This window comes from Chinchilla lanigera, unplaced genomic scaffold (genome assembly GCF_000276665.1).
Source record: "Chinchilla lanigera isolate Chin_1 unplaced genomic scaffold, ChiLan1.0 scaffold00035, whole genome shotgun sequence".
Classification (NCBI taxonomy): domain Eukaryota; kingdom Metazoa; phylum Chordata; class Mammalia; order Rodentia; family Chinchillidae; genus Chinchilla; species Chinchilla lanigera.
The window spans coordinates 12526696-12542924 of record NW_004955436.1 but is presented as its reverse complement, the minus strand read 5'-3'; the positions used below and the strand labels follow the sequence as shown (position 1 = coordinate 12542924).

Here is a 16229-nt window from a genome sequence, read left to right as displayed (position 1 = left end):
CATTGAGACATAAACAGTAATAAATGATTTACTGACTTTTAATTCAGGATATATGAACAGATTTATTAGTATGGAAGAATTTCACACCAAAATATTCTTATGCCTAAAATTTGATAACTATATTAATTTTTTTAATTCCACTAGCCAGTCCATTAACAACCTTTCCTACACATCTACTAGCATTACTATCCAATTTGCTAGAGAATTTTTACTTTAGTAAATTATGGTTTGTCTAAAACAAACACTGTGTTCTCTAGAATTCTGAAAACTAACCTTACCAGGTATAAACACACAAACCTCAGAAACTTTATTTATGTAATCAATAAATGCAAAATACCTACCTATAGGTTGACATAAATGTGCTATAAGTCATTGTAGTTCCACAGTTCAAACTAGTTCCCAAACTTTATATAAGGAATTCATTCAGTGGTAGGTTTGTTTATACTCTATGCTGTGTGAGAGCTTATTCACAAATACTCAGAAATCAACTTCCAAGAAATACCTTAAATTGTGTAGAAACTTACAAAAGGCTGCAATTTGCCAGTAAGCTCCTCTACAGTCTTTGATATCTTCAAACCAAAGGAATTTCTATACCCGTTCCCTTCGAGAGCTGTAGCGCTTCAGCCCTCATATCAAAATGCCATAAAAAGGTATATATTCTACTGCTTCAAAAAAGAGTAGGAAGCATCACTATCTCCTAAAACTGTGATTGAATAGGAAAATGCTACAATCATTCATCAGAAAGTAGTAATGTAAAAGTAAAACAACATCTCTCTCACACTAGCAAGTCTTTATCATACAGGATAATTTGTAGTACAATATCCAGGTACCATTTTTTTAAAAGAGATTGGGAGATATTCCCACTTATGAAACTGCACGCCTTTGGACCAAAGCTTGATTTAACACCAGATACCTGGATTTTCTCTATCTCTCTTCTGTGTTTCACTATGGTACTTTCAATCCTTAGCCGCTAACACATAGGTTTTCCAGCACACAGGCACTCCCAACATGTCCACAGCATCTCCAGATCTCACACCTTCATATCACACCTCTATCCACTATCAGGTACCCTGTGTTAATCACCTGAGGTTCCAAAGCCACGCATCTACATGTGTATGTGCATGCATGCACATGAGTCCATGTACACCCATGCATACCATGCATGTGTACACAGATAGATAAATCTTATTTTTGATATATGGATTCACTAAGATGGTAGAATAAACCAGGAGAAGAAGACGGATACATAAATAGATAAGACTTTTTCTCACTGCTACAAGCATTCAAGCACTCTACATAGCCCAGCCACTGGATTTTTTCAAATGGTACAAAATACATTTTAAAATACCAAAGGTATCACATACAGTAACATTAAAAGTTGTTTCCATATTTTTTTTGCTTTGCATGTCAATATGTAAGTGTAGGGGTATGATCAAAACAGAGTGAATTTTAACTTTTTAAAAAATTTTTAAAATTTTAACTTGTTAAAAAAATTTTTAAATTTTAACATTTTAAAAAATCACAGAAAAAGAGGTTCCATTAACTCCCCTCAAAATATTCCCCCTCATTTCAAACATACTTATCCCATTTTTCTTGCTACTTTCTGAAGGAATTTTGTTTGAAGGAGAGGGGTCAGATAAGCACTTTATTATACATAGCAGCATGACTGGACAAGAGGCAAATCTGGAGTGATGGTCATTGTTTCAGTTCTCCAGTTAACAGGCATTCAAATAACATCCTCTTCTCAATCTGAGTGAGAAATAGAACGTCACATAGATAAAAACCTGGAGTCCAGTCCATGGATAGGACACTTAATGAATGTCATTGACTTAGTGCAAAAATGTCTGAGGGCCAAAGCCACTTGGGAGGTGTCCCTTGCGGATAGGGAGAGTTCCTCCCAAGTAGATAGATCCATCAGAACTGTCAGAGATCACTTAGGCCCACATAGCAATAAAAACCATGAAGGTGAAACCAGCAGCTACCCAGCCCCCTTTAGCCAGAGGGGCCTCACTGCTACTTGGCTCACGGGGCAGAATTTCTAGAAATGTCACATACAAGAATGTGCCAGCTGTAAGACCCTCTAATGTGGCCTGGGCTAAGGCCTTCTACCCTTCAGAGTTCCCCGCAGCTATGGTCATCCCTAGGGCTAGCCCACGGGGGACATGAAAGCTAAAGATAGTGTGCAGGATATGGCCCATTGAGATCCAGGGCCTGTCTTTATCAGCCGCAGTGCTGCACCAAACACTGCTAGCCCCTCCTGAGCCAGGACAGCAAGACAGAGCTGCACGGTAGCTGCTATTGTTGGCTGGAGCCCCACAGGGAGCCCTTTAAACACCGAGTGAAAGGAGAGTGAGAGCAAGAGCACAAAGCCTGGAAAGGGACTCCGCTTAGGTGAGAGCAGAGATTCATGGCTGTGGAAATCAAAGGCAGGATTCCCACCCCATTCCTCCTCCTGCACTGTTGACTGTCCTGTGGCCCCAGGACAGCACTGGAATGCCAGCAGCTCCAAAAGGAAGACAAGGAAGAAGCCCTGGGAGACGCTGAGTTCCCCACAGGGGTGCTCCACAAAGGCTGAGTCAGCATCATTCGAAGACCTGCCCTTGCTTCCTGTTCTGTTCTGCCCCACGAACTTCTGGATCTCTGATTCAATTCCCTCCAGGGCTTCGGCAGTCCTGTGCATGAAACCTGCTCCCGGGAAAACACCAGCAGAAGTACAGCCCAGGAGGCTGAGGACTCGCCAGTGGCGACCTGCAGCTGCATCAATCTTGAACCATTTGGAGCAGATGGGACTCAGGCCGCAGACAAGGGTGAGCGCGAGCAAGGTAAACAGGCAGCCCAGTGTCACTCCTGTTAGTGACTCCAGCTCCGGGATGCAGGAGAAGCAGAGGCCTCAGAATGACAAATTTGGAACTGAAGCGGTGCCTTAGGCGATCAAAGCTGAACTGTCCCCACTTCCCTGAGTTTCAGGAGACTGGGTGTCTTCTCGCTCCGGGTCACCTCCGGCTGAACAGCATTGGTAGCTGACTCACGCCCTGCCCCAGCTACCCTCCTCCCCCTACGTGGAGGCCCTCTCTGAAGGAATTTTTGAATTCCCCTTCCATGACTGTCTTTAACTGCACTTTTGTGGCTGCCTCAGTGCTTGAATCGATTCAGAGTGTTTACCTTTCAAGGTCATTTTCACTTTGGAGAAGAGCCAGAAGTCACATGATGTCAGATCGGGTGAATAACGTGGATGAGAACACACCATAACATTTTTACTTAACAAAAATTACCTTAGGGGCTGGGGATTTAGCTCAGCGGCAAAAGCGCCTGCTTGGCAAGCACAAGGTCGTGAGTTCGGTTCCTGGTACCGGAGGAAAAAAAAAAAAAAAAAAAAACAAAAATTACCTTAAACATTTGATCTAGGGATGATCACAAAATACAGTGAATGTTTAAATTTTAAAATTAACTACAGTAAAAAACACATCGTCTTTAATCCCATTCAAGAAAGTCAAAATACTCCCCCATCACTGCAAATGCACTCATCCTATTATTTTTTTTTTTTTTTTTTTTTTTTTTGGTTTTGGTTTTTCTCCGGTACCGGGAACCGAACTCACGACCTTGCGCTTGCCAGGCAGGTGCTTTGCCGCTGAGCTAAATCCCCAGCCCCCATCCTATTATTCTTGACATGTCTTTCACTCTAATAAAGAGTCCTTAATTTAATCATTCACTGTATCTTTTGATCACATCTTCTAAATGTAGTTGATCAGGTATAAAACAAGCTACCAAATGCAGTCAAAAGTTTACATGAAGTAAATACAGAGCAATGTGGGCAAGTTATAAAAGCACGGACTAATGTGATAAAATTGTAAGTTATTTAAGCAAATTGGGCAAAGTAGGAGGCAGGACAAGAAGAAGTCAGGAGTGATGGACACTCAAGAAAGAGGACTTCCAGAACTACTTCAGCAAGTGGAAAGGATGGTGGGAGAAGTCTGTTTGAAACAAGGGGGAGAACATGAGGAGGATTAATCATACTGGATCTTCTAATGTAATAATTCTTTATTTATGTATTCATTGCATATTTGATCACACCTCTTAGATATATAAAAGAACACATAGAAAAGAAATAAACAATATAAAAGAAGCAGATTTTGAAGTGGGGGATGAGCTCGGTTTTAAAATGTGAACTTTAAGATCTATGCAAGACATTTGTATTAATGTTCAGTTACCAGCATGAATGAACCCAGAACAGAGTTTCTGGTCATGACCCAGAAAACAGAGAACCACCAGCAATGTGGAGGTAAAGAACAGGACCAGAGAGAGACAATGGGTCACCCATGTCAGATAGAGAGACTGAGTCTGCAAAGGAGGCCAGAGGCAGTGGTCAAAGAGATAGAGAACACGACTCAACTACAATACTCACAGGAAGATCAAGTTATATGAGTGCTCAAAAAAGACTCCGCTGGATGGGGCCTTTAAGAGGTTATCTGGCGGCAACTTTGTAGTGCTAGGAGCTTTATTACAGTAGTCGACTGGCAACTTCAAAGTGAGTTCTAGTGACACAAAATGCAGGGGGGATTTGTGTGTGTGATGGTGTGTGTATGCGTTTAGGAGCTTCAGTGTTAAAAAAAAAAAGGCAGAATCTAGAGGAATGCATGGGACAAAGGGAAGACTGCTTTGTTTGGGTTTTTTTTTTTTCTTCCATAGATGCAAGAAATGTATGTGCTCATAGGCCAAGAAGCAGCAGCTAACTCAAAAAAAAAAAAAAAAACCCTGAAAGACAAAAGAAAGAAGAAAAGAGAGAAGATGATTTCACAGGCGACAGGAGGAATCTGAGCCCAAAACTCAAGGAGAGGTCTGGTGAGCCGACTTCCTGCAGGGATGGGAAAGCTCTCTGCGCAGTAATCAGTAATCAGCAGGCATGTGGCTACTGAGGCTCCTTTTCATTTTGACTCATCTAAATTTAAATAGGTAGCTGGTGGCTAAAGACGTGGGTACTGTGGCTCTAAATTGATGCAGTGAGTATGAGGCTGAGGACAAACCCATCCTGCAGACAAAGGCCGGGCTGCTTGCGTCTTCTGGTCTCACACAGGCAGGAGGGCTGCACCGATGAGTGGAGGGGAGCAATGACGGGGCAGGAGCCATGGCGGGAGCAGCAAGGCTTGGAAGGGGTACAAAGAGCCAACCAGAATGGCGAAGAGCACAGCACAGCAGATCTGAGAACCAAGGTGTGCCTGCAAAGTACGAATGGACAGCAGGTGGCACAAGAACAACTGAGGCGCCTGGGTGGCTTGAAGTAACATTGGGACAGCAAACGCCAGGCACTGACATGAAACTGCTGGTGTCAGACACTGTGCGGCGGACACTGAAGGAAGCAAACCATGTGTTCGGGGGGAGAAAAAAGGGATAAGAGGTCAAATCTCAGGCAGGTCAAAGAGGTGCTGTGAAGGGTAAGTGAGTGAGGCAGAGTGGGAGAGAATAGGTGAATGCTTCAGGTTATACCAAGCGTAATCCAAGGGCTTCATAAGCTCAGAGGTGGGGCTTTTGGAAGGGGATTAAATGATGGGAGCAATATAAGCAGCTTGCTGCTAGGAGGCCAGGTCAGATCAGAAGAAGCAGGTCCCCAACAGCACGACCTGGGAGCGTATCTCTCCCTCCTGGCTTCTTCCATCTGTCTCTGCTTCCTGACCGCCATGCTGTGAGCAGCTTTCTTCCGCTACGCCAATTCTTCCCTGGAGCCATCTGACCAAGGACTGTACCCAAGAGTCAAATAAGCCTCTCCTCCTTTACACTGTGGGTGTCAGTATGGTGTCCCAGCAAGTAGGAAAGTGAGTAAGACAGTGAGTTAGGACCGGAAGTGAGGGTGCAGTTCTATGTCACAGCAAATCCTGACCAGCTTAGAAGAAGCAGGCAACAGGAACTTCGCAAGTTTAGATGATATCCCACTGTTCACTGGAGTAGCACAAGATGACAAGTCCAAGACCCAGAAAAGCCAGTGGTGTATTTCAAAGGCATGAGCGACAAAAAACTGATGCCATAGATTCCAGTTTGCATCTAAAGGCCCTGAGAACCAAAAGTGCCCAGGGAGAGAGAAGAAATGATATTCCAACTTGAACAGTCAAGCAGGAGAGTAAACCCAGCTTCCTCCAACATTTAGTTCTATCCAGACCATCAGGGGGTGATGCCACCCACACTGGGGAGGGCCACCTGCTCTCTTCAGCACCATAGTCCAAATGCTCATCTCTGGACACTCTCAAAGACACACTCAGAAGTAATCTGTAATCACATATCTGGGCCCCTGTGACCCAATCAAGTTATGCAACATTCACTATGGCAGGGTACAGTGGAAGAAGGAGAGCCAATCAATATGAAGCCCTCCACAAGACAGGAAATCAGTAATCCGAGTATGTTACAAACAGTGAGGAGATATCCAAGGGGAAATCTCCTAAGAAAAATCATCTTTAGGGTGTTATTTCTTCAGAACACTGCAGTAGCCTAGGCAGGGAGGAAGAGGCAGAAGAGATGGGAAATGTAGTGCCAACTGTGGGTGATCAGGAGCTCCTGGGGAAGCACTTTTTGGGAGAAGCAGAAAAACAAAGGAAAGCCAACAGGCTACAGAAAGGGTCACCTCCCAGCAGGAAAGGGCGCTTTCCTTCCCAGGCTCAAAGTACCCGTCCTTTGATACGACTCCATCAGTTTCTCCAGGACTGTTACTGTGCTTCGCTTTCTGTAAAATGGCGGAAGAAATAACCGTATTTGGGGCTGGGATTAGTATTATAAAATTTGGCCCTGGCTTTTGTACAGTTCTTCCCATTTTGGCATTACCTTACATATCTGTATATATCTTATATATCTGTTGAATTTAGTAAGGTTAAAATCTCATCTACCAGTATCATCTATATCACGAGGCTGTAACCATGATACCACTGTAGCCAAACCAATACTTAACTTCATTGTATGTAAATTAGTACTTCCCCACATTCATATTCTCCCACTCTCTCTCTGTCCATGTCCCTGTCTCTGTCTCTCTGTGTCTCTGTCTCTCTCTGTCTGTGTCTCTCTCCTCTTTTGCAGCAAAAACTGGAAATTTACATTTTATCCTTTCCACAATACCTATGTATACACACACACACACACACACATACATCCATGCTGCATAGAGACATTTTTCAGACACTGCCTTTGCAACTACCACAAAATTATTTGATTGAACAATGGTCCCATATATTATTTTACCAAAAGTATTTCTCATGGGTATTGCTAGAACCTGTTTAGATACTTTAGATATAAACATTTTTAATAATAATAGATATGAAATACTTAAAATGTTTTTTCCCAATTCTTTAACTGTATTCTTTGCTTCTTTCAAGAACTTATACTCCCCCCTGTGGCAATCTGATGACAGAAAAAAAGGAGAGCGGCAGAGAGAGAGAGAAGATCCTGAAGATGATCAATTAATAAATCACTCTCAAGTTGAAAAACAACAGCATTCATCTTGCTGAAAAGGGGGGGTGCTGTCACTATGAACTGTCGCACTCGGTGTCGTCTACATAATCCACGACCCTGAAAGCTACTGGACAAAAAGCTGATAGCTGGCGAATGTGATATGGCAGAAACTGAATATCTCAAACTATTTAGAGATAAATTTAACGGAAGGTTTTATTTTCCCTTAACATTTATTACGTGCTTACTCTATGATAAACATTGTTCTAGGTGCTTTATAAGATTTTTGTTATTTAATCCCTGTAAATTGTCTGAAACAATTTTATGAAATCTTGTGAAGTAGGTGCTACAATTATCTCCAAGTTAAGAGAAGCCACTGAAGCTTAGGGAGATTAAGTGGTTTGTTTAATGTCACATATTTAATAATTTAGCAAACTAGTGAAACTGAGAAAAAAAATCTTCTCTAAACTAAACAAAATCCAACCATTTTAAACTCAGATCAGTTCTATCTTACTGTCTGTACTTATGGAACATCTGAAGTCACTATTAATATTTGACCCTTTAAATCAAAATTGTTGGCTTCCTTTATAAAATGCTTTAAGCTGCAAAATGAATTTAAGTCATACTGTGTCATCAACCTTGAGTTGTTAAAATGTCTAATTTAATTATGATTCAAGTTTATTTTGTCAGGTTTTATTCTTAAGATTTTTACAAACAAACTATAAACAACAAAATTTTTTTATTCTGTAATGAACTATTGGAGCCAGTACAGTAGTAAATGCCTGTAATCCTACCTGCCCAGGAGGGTAAGACAGGAAGATCGCCAGCTTGAGACCAGCCTGGGGACTTTAGCAAGGGCCTATCTCAAAATGAAAGACCAAGAGTTCGGATGTAGCTCACCGGAAGCATTTGCCTAGTATACATGAAGCCCTGGATTCCATCCTTAGTACTGCCAAAATTAATAAATAATAAAATTATCAAATCTGTTGGTGTTGAGCCCCATCCCCTTTGCTCTTCTAGGCCTAGCTTGATTGAATATTGGCCCATCCCAGGCAGTATTATTTTCCTACTGTCACAGCTGCCAGAAACACTGAAGGATCCCAAGCAGAGGGACCCTCAGCACTGCTGCTCCAGGAGCGCCAGTGACACGAGTGTAGTTGGCACGCTGCTGCTGCCTTGCAGCTGCCCTCACATGCCCAGTGTAACACTCTCCTTCACTTCGGTCCTTAGTGTAGACAAAATGGCTTCCAGATGGCCATTACTACTCGACATAAGGTCGTTTTCCTTTCTTGGAAAGTTGGATGTGAGACACGAGAAATACAGGTTGGAGCTCTTGTGTCTGCTTTAGATGAAGGCCAGGCTTCAGCGTGTAAAATGAGAACACAGGAGAAGCAGGAATGGTCCCACCGCCATGCTGTGGTCCCTCCTCTGACGGCTCCTTCAGAAGCTGGCCAGGAAAACTGTGCTTGACTGGTAAAGGAGGAGCCTGGCTGGAAAGCGGTCAAACCCAACACAGGATGATTTAGCCGTGGCCGTGCTCAGCCCTACTGCAAAGTAAGGCTGCTTCAAAGTCTATCTGAAGCTGGACAGGAAGTTTGCTTGCTTACCTACTGGGCTAAAAGCAAGCAGCTGGAGCCTCAGGAATCAGATATAAATGGAAACAGCAGGGCAAAACCATCAAGAAGACCCAACAGAGAGCCGTTGGAAATGATGAAAATGCCACAAAAGAATCATTTGGACAAAGTAAGCATTCACCACGTACACGTAAGAAATAGCTTAATGGTGAAATATTTCCAGACACTAGTAAGCCTGTAGTTATACGAAACCCCATGTTATAGTTGTTAACTTTCACACACATGCATAAGTCAATAAGATAATTCTCTGTGTAGCCTGCCATTCCTAGACAACACCTTCAAGCTCCACCATGCATGGTTATGACATAGATCACATTCCATGAACAACATGAAGTGAGTCGAGATTCAAACCCAATTACTCCATGCCTCATGGAGAGGGGGAGAGCTGGAAGCCTGACACAAAAAATGTTAAGGAAAATGCATTTCAGTGAAGAAATGTTCATAACACAAACACCATGTCAGTAGCACAAAAGGACATGTTTATTTAGAGATCTCTGTGAAAAAAATCTATGTTTATAGTAGACATAGCTTCAGTGTTGCTAGCCTGTCCCAGATTCTGTCATGCTATTTATTCATAAGGGCAGCTTATCAGTGAATGATGTAATGATCTGATGTCTGTGGTTGGTCCTAGTCTCAGCCTAAACAAGACTCCAGGGAGTTAAGACACTGAACCTTCTCAGTGGGGCCTGAAGCTGAAGTCACAGCAGGACACACCCTGATAGGAGGATGTAAAACATAGCCAGCATCTTGATTCATTTTTCCTTTATTAGCTACACTGGTTTGTTAGTGAGTCAGAAGCAATCTGGCTACATAATGAAGTCACAAAGTCTTCTTTTTTAATTCACAAAATCTTAATTGCTTAAAAAAAATCTATGCTTATGTCCAAGTTTCTTTCCTAATACAGGTGAGTAAACATCTTTTCTACGTCATTTTTATCATGTTTATCTCATACTGCAGCATAGCCCTGACTGCTAATTGGTCCAGTAGCATTTTATAAACCTTCTAGGGTGTGCACTTTTAGAGATTAAGAAGATCTGAGATCATCATCTTAATGAAAGATATGAAGTGTTAACAGATCACTATATGGGCAATGTGAAGAAAAGTAGTAAAGTTTGGAAGCACAGGCAAGAATTCTTTTCAGAAGAACATTCCCTGGTCCTCCTCTGCCTACTCCTGTGTACTGTGTTAGCTTGGGCCTCAGTGTCCTCATCTACAAAGATGGAGAATGATTACTGTATCTCATAAGGTTGTCAAGAAACTGAAGCAAGACATTACATGTACAGGGATTTATCAGTTTAAATTTTTGACATAAACAAAGGATGACAAAGGCAAAACTGGATACCTATTGCATGCGCCCAGACAGAGCTCTAAGGAGAAGTCGTGCTAAATTGGTCAGATGAAATCAGCAATGTGCACCCTGATGTCAGATTAAACAATGCCTTCATTCTCTTTTACTTCAACTCTGACATCAAGAATTTGAATAGAACATAACTTACTTCTTCAACACGGTGAAAGCTGACTTTAAGACACTCTCAAAAACCTTAAACATCATTTCAAACACATGCTTCTCATAGGCATAGTTATTTAAAAAGTCACACACAAGAAAACAGTTTAGCAACTCTTTCGACAATTAGAACAACTTCGTTTTCAGCACCCTAGAACATATTAGCTACCAGTTTGCTTTTAATTTTAAAACTTATTTGTCATCATCATGATAGCTCAGTTCACATTATAAAATGATACGAGGGAAAACTGCCACCCAATACATAGAAATGGTATAGGCCTATGACATCATGTTAAACAGAGGTACCACCTTGGTGTCTGAGAAGATAACAATCTAAAGAGGACATGAGGACACATAAAATCATAAATTTTACTGCTTTGTTATTATACATCACATTTTTTTTAGTGCAGCTTCTACATTGTTCACTGAAGAAAGAAAAACTAGAGTTACCCTGACCCACTTCTCAAAAAAAAACAGAATGAAAATCACATAATGCAAATGAAGGGGGAGTTGCTATCAAGTGACAGAAATGAGCTTCACATAGAATTTCTTTTTACACATCCTAAAAACTGACCAAAACAGAAACACATTGCTGTATTCTCATCATACAGATGACATGTAAAGGATGTCAGAGGCATAAGACAGACAAAAAGAAAACTGTTGGTTAAATATCTCTACCAATTCACAGCATCCATTGTTAAAAAAAATATGGAATGGGATTTGATTTCCCCTGAGCTTTCGCCCAGTATCAGCACTCCCAAATCCCTGCCACATGGGAAGGAGCTACACCAAGCCAGGATGTGGGCTTTGAAAGTAAGAATTTGCCTTCATCTTCAGGTCAAAGAAGAGCTTCCCCACTGAAGACTGAAAGAGAAGGGTAATTTTAAATCCCTAGTATCTTCTAAGAAAATGCTTCATAAATACTATGTCCTTCAGCTACAAACCTTTCCTCTTGTCTCTAGCAGGTGTCAAAAGGGGTTCTCGTGACCGTGCCACAGGCTGGTGGAGGGGAAAATACATTGCCAAGGAGGACCTGACGGGGCGGATCTGACCACCTCCCACCCCAGCGAACTCCCTAAGGACACACCCATGCTTCTTTACACCGGTTCTTTCGGAGTCTCCATCCTTTCATTCCCCCCACTCTTTGGCATACGCCTGCTTGTCCCAATTCTCTCCTCCTCCTCCCAAGCCTATAGAATAGTCTCCCCAATCACGCATTTTAAAGAAGGGTTGCCTCCTCTCTTCCATTCCCATTAAACATCACCTTCCATGTTACCTTCAGTACCATCAAGGGAACTCCGCACACTCCGTGTGATTGCACACACAGTTGCAGCTGTGCCTTGCTGCTAACCTGGAATGAATCGGAGTCTCCCACCCGGCAGGCAGGGGACATCTCAGCCACCAGCCACCACCACAGCTGGTCTGGGAAGACCCGCGCTATCCCACCCCACTCTCCTTAACAAAAGCCGACAAAAGACAGCACAGGGGCCTAAGTCAACAATCGGAATAAGACTAATTAAACTACCAAGTGAAACATGGCGGACTAGAGGAAGTACTTTATTAAATAAAAACTTCCTTTCCTTTCTCACCCCGCCAGCCCCCAACTCCATCCACAAGCAAGGAAATGGATAAATGAGCATGAAACACAAGCCCCACAGGGCAGCCTTCACTGCCTTCTCACAAGCATCTCTGCATCAGAAAACACCCTAAGAAAGTCAGAGAAGGAATTATAAGGGGGAAAAAGCAGGAAAGTAAGGAATGTCATGTAGATGGTGCTTCTCTCCCACTCGGAACTCCCAAGCCTCTCTCTAACCTTCATCTTCGGTGAAAGGGGTCATGTAAACCAAACGAGGGTCCCTGGTGATTTCAGAATAATATTTATTACAGTCTTTCCAAAACCTCCCCGCATAACTTTTTGCTTTTTGATGGAATTCACTCTCACTATTGAACCTAAGGCACGCTAGAAATATGGAAAGCCCACTCCCCACCCGCCAGAAGGACAAACACACTCTGTCCAATGTCCTTATACAGCCAGGCTTCCTATAAGTCTGACAGCTCGGTGTGCGCCTTGCGTATGGCTCTTGGCTCAGACTCACATTCCTCCGCTATGTTTCCCTGGGAGCTTTGATTTCCGCTTTGAGGGCTGGCACCGGCTTCTGCTTGCTCTTATAAGAAAATGTCTACAACTAAAAGTTGAAAATGTGCAAGATTCCTTCTTTAAGTACACAAACACTCCAAGTCTGGCCACTTTCCTGTAGTCCTGCCAGGGTTTCTCTCTGTCTGATACCTGATCAAGGAACCTCTTTTTAGGAGGGCAAAAAAAACAAAGAACACAAGGGAAAGAATGTAGTACACCCACAGCCAAATATCTTACAAGACTTCACTAAATGACCTGCAGAGACCATGTCTAGGAGACATGCACGCTCCTTATCTAGCTTGGGGAATGACTCAGTGGCCCGCTTCACAAATTCCTATTTTACCAGGGAAATGAGTTTGCTAGGTAACCACTTGCCCACAAGTCCAAATGAGTGCACTTTTACCGTCTTGTGCACAAATTCAAAGAACTTTTTCTCTCTCCATTCTGACCTGCTGTCACTCAAAGGGTTGGGATAAGTCAGAGTTGGATGAAGTTGTAAGAAGCCACTATTTCCACTTTACCGCCCAGGCACACACAAACATTTGCTGAGTCATTTATAATAGTGCAAGAATTCATATGCTGTGGCATGAATTGAGAACAGGGTGTCAGCCTTTCCTCTAAATTTCCTGGCCCTTAATGGTCTGCATCACAATAAAAACATACTTTCGAGTCTGTGAATGTCTTGGGTGTCTTCTCTCATTCTTTGTGTGTGTGTGTGGGGGGGGGGAGTGTGTTTCTGTCTCTATGACTCTCTTAATAATGATCTTTTAACTCTTTCAAAAGAGTTTTGGTCATAAAGCCTAAAGGAAAAATTTGAAATGCACAGCATATTTTCTATTGTGAGGTTTCACATGTTCTGTACATTTCAAGATGTTTGCTTCCTTTCAGCCAATCTTAAAACCATCCCTTTGGAGCTATGAACCTACTGAGATTGGAGAGACCACGCGACTTTTCTAGTACAGCCAAGTTCTTTTTATAATGTCAGGGCATTTTTAACAATACCACAAAATGGTCACATTCTCACATGCGTGGAGAGAGAGAGAGAAAGGTAAGCAAGTTAAAGTACCAATTCCCTGAGATTTTCAATCTACTTAACCCTCCCTGGACTCTGCAAACTTAAAAATTCTTAGTGTCTTCCTTTTATAAATGGGAATCTGAGAAGATGGCTCCTACTTGCAAGGACTTCTCTGAGACTTGTGAATGGCAGTTCTAAGAATATAACCCATGTTACCCAACTATGCAACTCATCCTCTTCATGAATGGGTCTCCTCGCTGTGTGTACAAAGCTGCTGGTGGTGGCCCTGACTCTCCTGAGGTTTCCAAAGTCCGCACTGCTGGCTGTCCCATGTCCCTCACACTGCAGGCTAAAGAGCTCACCACGGAACCCACATCCCACCTTAGATGAGGCGCGTGCTTTCTGTCCCCCTCCTTCCCCTCCACCCCACCTTTCCAGCCATTAGTGGTAGCTATAATTGGAGGTTTAGGTCTTGAAAGATTTCACTGTGGCTTCCCACATATTTTAGGCTTTTAAAATCATCCACGGGGAAGAGATAGTTGGGGGCCAAGTTGCCTTAATACACATGTGGCTATTAACATAACTTGGAATGTTCCTTCTTTAAATAGGAACTAACAGGCCTCTTCTCTTTGAGGAATGCCTGGAAAGAACATTAAATAACAATGAGGAAAATTCTTCCTGGGCTTCAGAGGCCCTTTGCTGGCCATTCACACTGCAGACATGCAACTGCACTGTACAACATGTGGCTTGCCTAAGGAGGTAATTGTGCTCAGATGATCGGCACCGGTGCCCAAGTTGGTTAATTCTTTTTCCCCTTGGCCGTTTCCCAGTATGACGAATTGAAACCTTAAAAACGCTGGCCGGTTGACACACGCTACCTTCAAGTTACAGATCTGTAGTGTGCGGGCTCCTCTCCTTGTCTTCACATCAGAAACAGATATGCTTCCCTTCAAGCCTGGAATGTGAAGCATCAACTGAAAGGAACCCACTCACCGGTGAGGGTGACGCCACTGTCAGCTGAGGGTGGCATGGCCCTAGAATCACTCTCCTTACCATAAAATGGTAATTGGAGCTATTAACCGAAAAGCCAGTTAAACAACACAGACGCTAAATGAGTGCACAGCTAATTAATTGGGTCTTCAGTGAAGCTAAGTAGCAGTCCAAAGACGGGGAGACAGTCTGAGGGTCGTCTTAGCTGACACCCGCACAAAGCAGCGGGGAGAGCCCATTCTTCCCCGACTTCATCCCACACACCCGGGTCATCAGAGGTCACAATCCCTATTCACCCATGTGTGGGGAGTCACTAAAAACATATTATTCCCTGACAGGTTATAATCAGACACAACAGGGTACACGGTGCTTCTTGTATAATCTTTTTACTTCAAGAAAAACCAAGTTCAATGCATATTTGAAGACTACAGGTTTTAGTATGAGTAAAATCACTCACCTAAAGACCTCAGTGCAGCTGTTTAACATGCCGCTAAGGAACCCCAAGCTTCTGCTGGCCCCTCCTGTCTGGATGGCTCTTCTCCCACCCGTGACCCATCCAGAGACCCCGAGCTTGTACCTACCCAGCACACAGTCATTTGCTCTGACGTTAGGAACAGACCCGTTTCTCTGGAAACACGGATGGCCTCTTACCCCCTTTCCCTCCCAGCACCTCCAACAACACAGTGTCCCATGCACTAAGAGAAAGCAAAGGAAGGTGCTGGGAATCTACCCAGGGACCCGCGTCCCTGCCCAGACTCCCACTTCGTTCCCTGTCTTTCTGGCTGTGGGTCACGAAACCAAACCGTTATCTCAAATGACAAAGGATCAAATTCCTCTATTTCAGATACAGGATTCAGGATTTTCCAGGTGGGCATCTTGGGGATTTCTAATGGTTCAAAGCTACTTCCTCCTTTTCGCAGAGTTTCAAGACCCTACAGCCTCTTGAACGCAAATCACTACAAAAACACTAAAAAGGTAACTTTTTAGAGTTTTTTTTTTTTTAGGAATCCTCGTTTGTCTCTTCAGCTACCCACCTCCTTAAAAGGACTTATGCCAGAACAGGGCAAAACTATTAAAGAGAGAAGAGGTAGCAAAAAATAATACTAACTGCCAGTGTGATTTTAAACGACAGAAATCAGAAGTACAGAGAAGCAGAAGCGCATAGGAAAAAACTCCTATTTGATGTTGGAAATACTGCGCCCTTTTTTTTTTCTGGTGAGCTGGAGTGTGCCAGCTTTTTCAGACGGAGGAATGCTGAGTGTCAAGGGGTCAGGATCAATCCGGTGTGAGTTGATGGGGCAGGAAGGTGGGGAGGAATGCGAGGAATGTCCCTGTTTGTGTGGGACTCCATTCAGCCCATTGGCGCGCCGGCCGCCGGCAGCGTATAAAAGGCCGGGCGCGCGCCGCAGCCCCACACAGCCGCTCTTCCCCGCTCCGAGGAGGCAGCCAGTGCCACTGCCGCCCCGCCTCGCCGAGACGATCGCCTCCCGCCCAGCGACGGCAGCCGCCCCGGCCGACAGCCCCCGA

At 43.4% G+C, this 16229-nt stretch overlaps 1 protein-coding gene and 1 pseudogene across 1 annotated transcript in view; one reads left to right on the top strand and one right to left on the bottom strand.

The window, feature by feature from the left end:
* Positions 1-1934: 1934 nt before the first annotated feature.
* On the bottom strand, positions 1935-3175 carry LOC102003583 (annotated as a pseudogene).
* A 12763-nt stretch (positions 3176-15938) lies between these two features.
* Positions 15939-16229, top strand: part of Ctgf (connective tissue growth factor) — a gene marked incomplete in the record, with an annotated part of 3385 nt that continues 3094 nt past the window's right edge. The window contains 1 exon segment of the mRNA XM_013516697.1: positions 15939-16229. Coding sequence (XP_013372151.1) covers positions 15954-16229 — 276 coding nt within the window.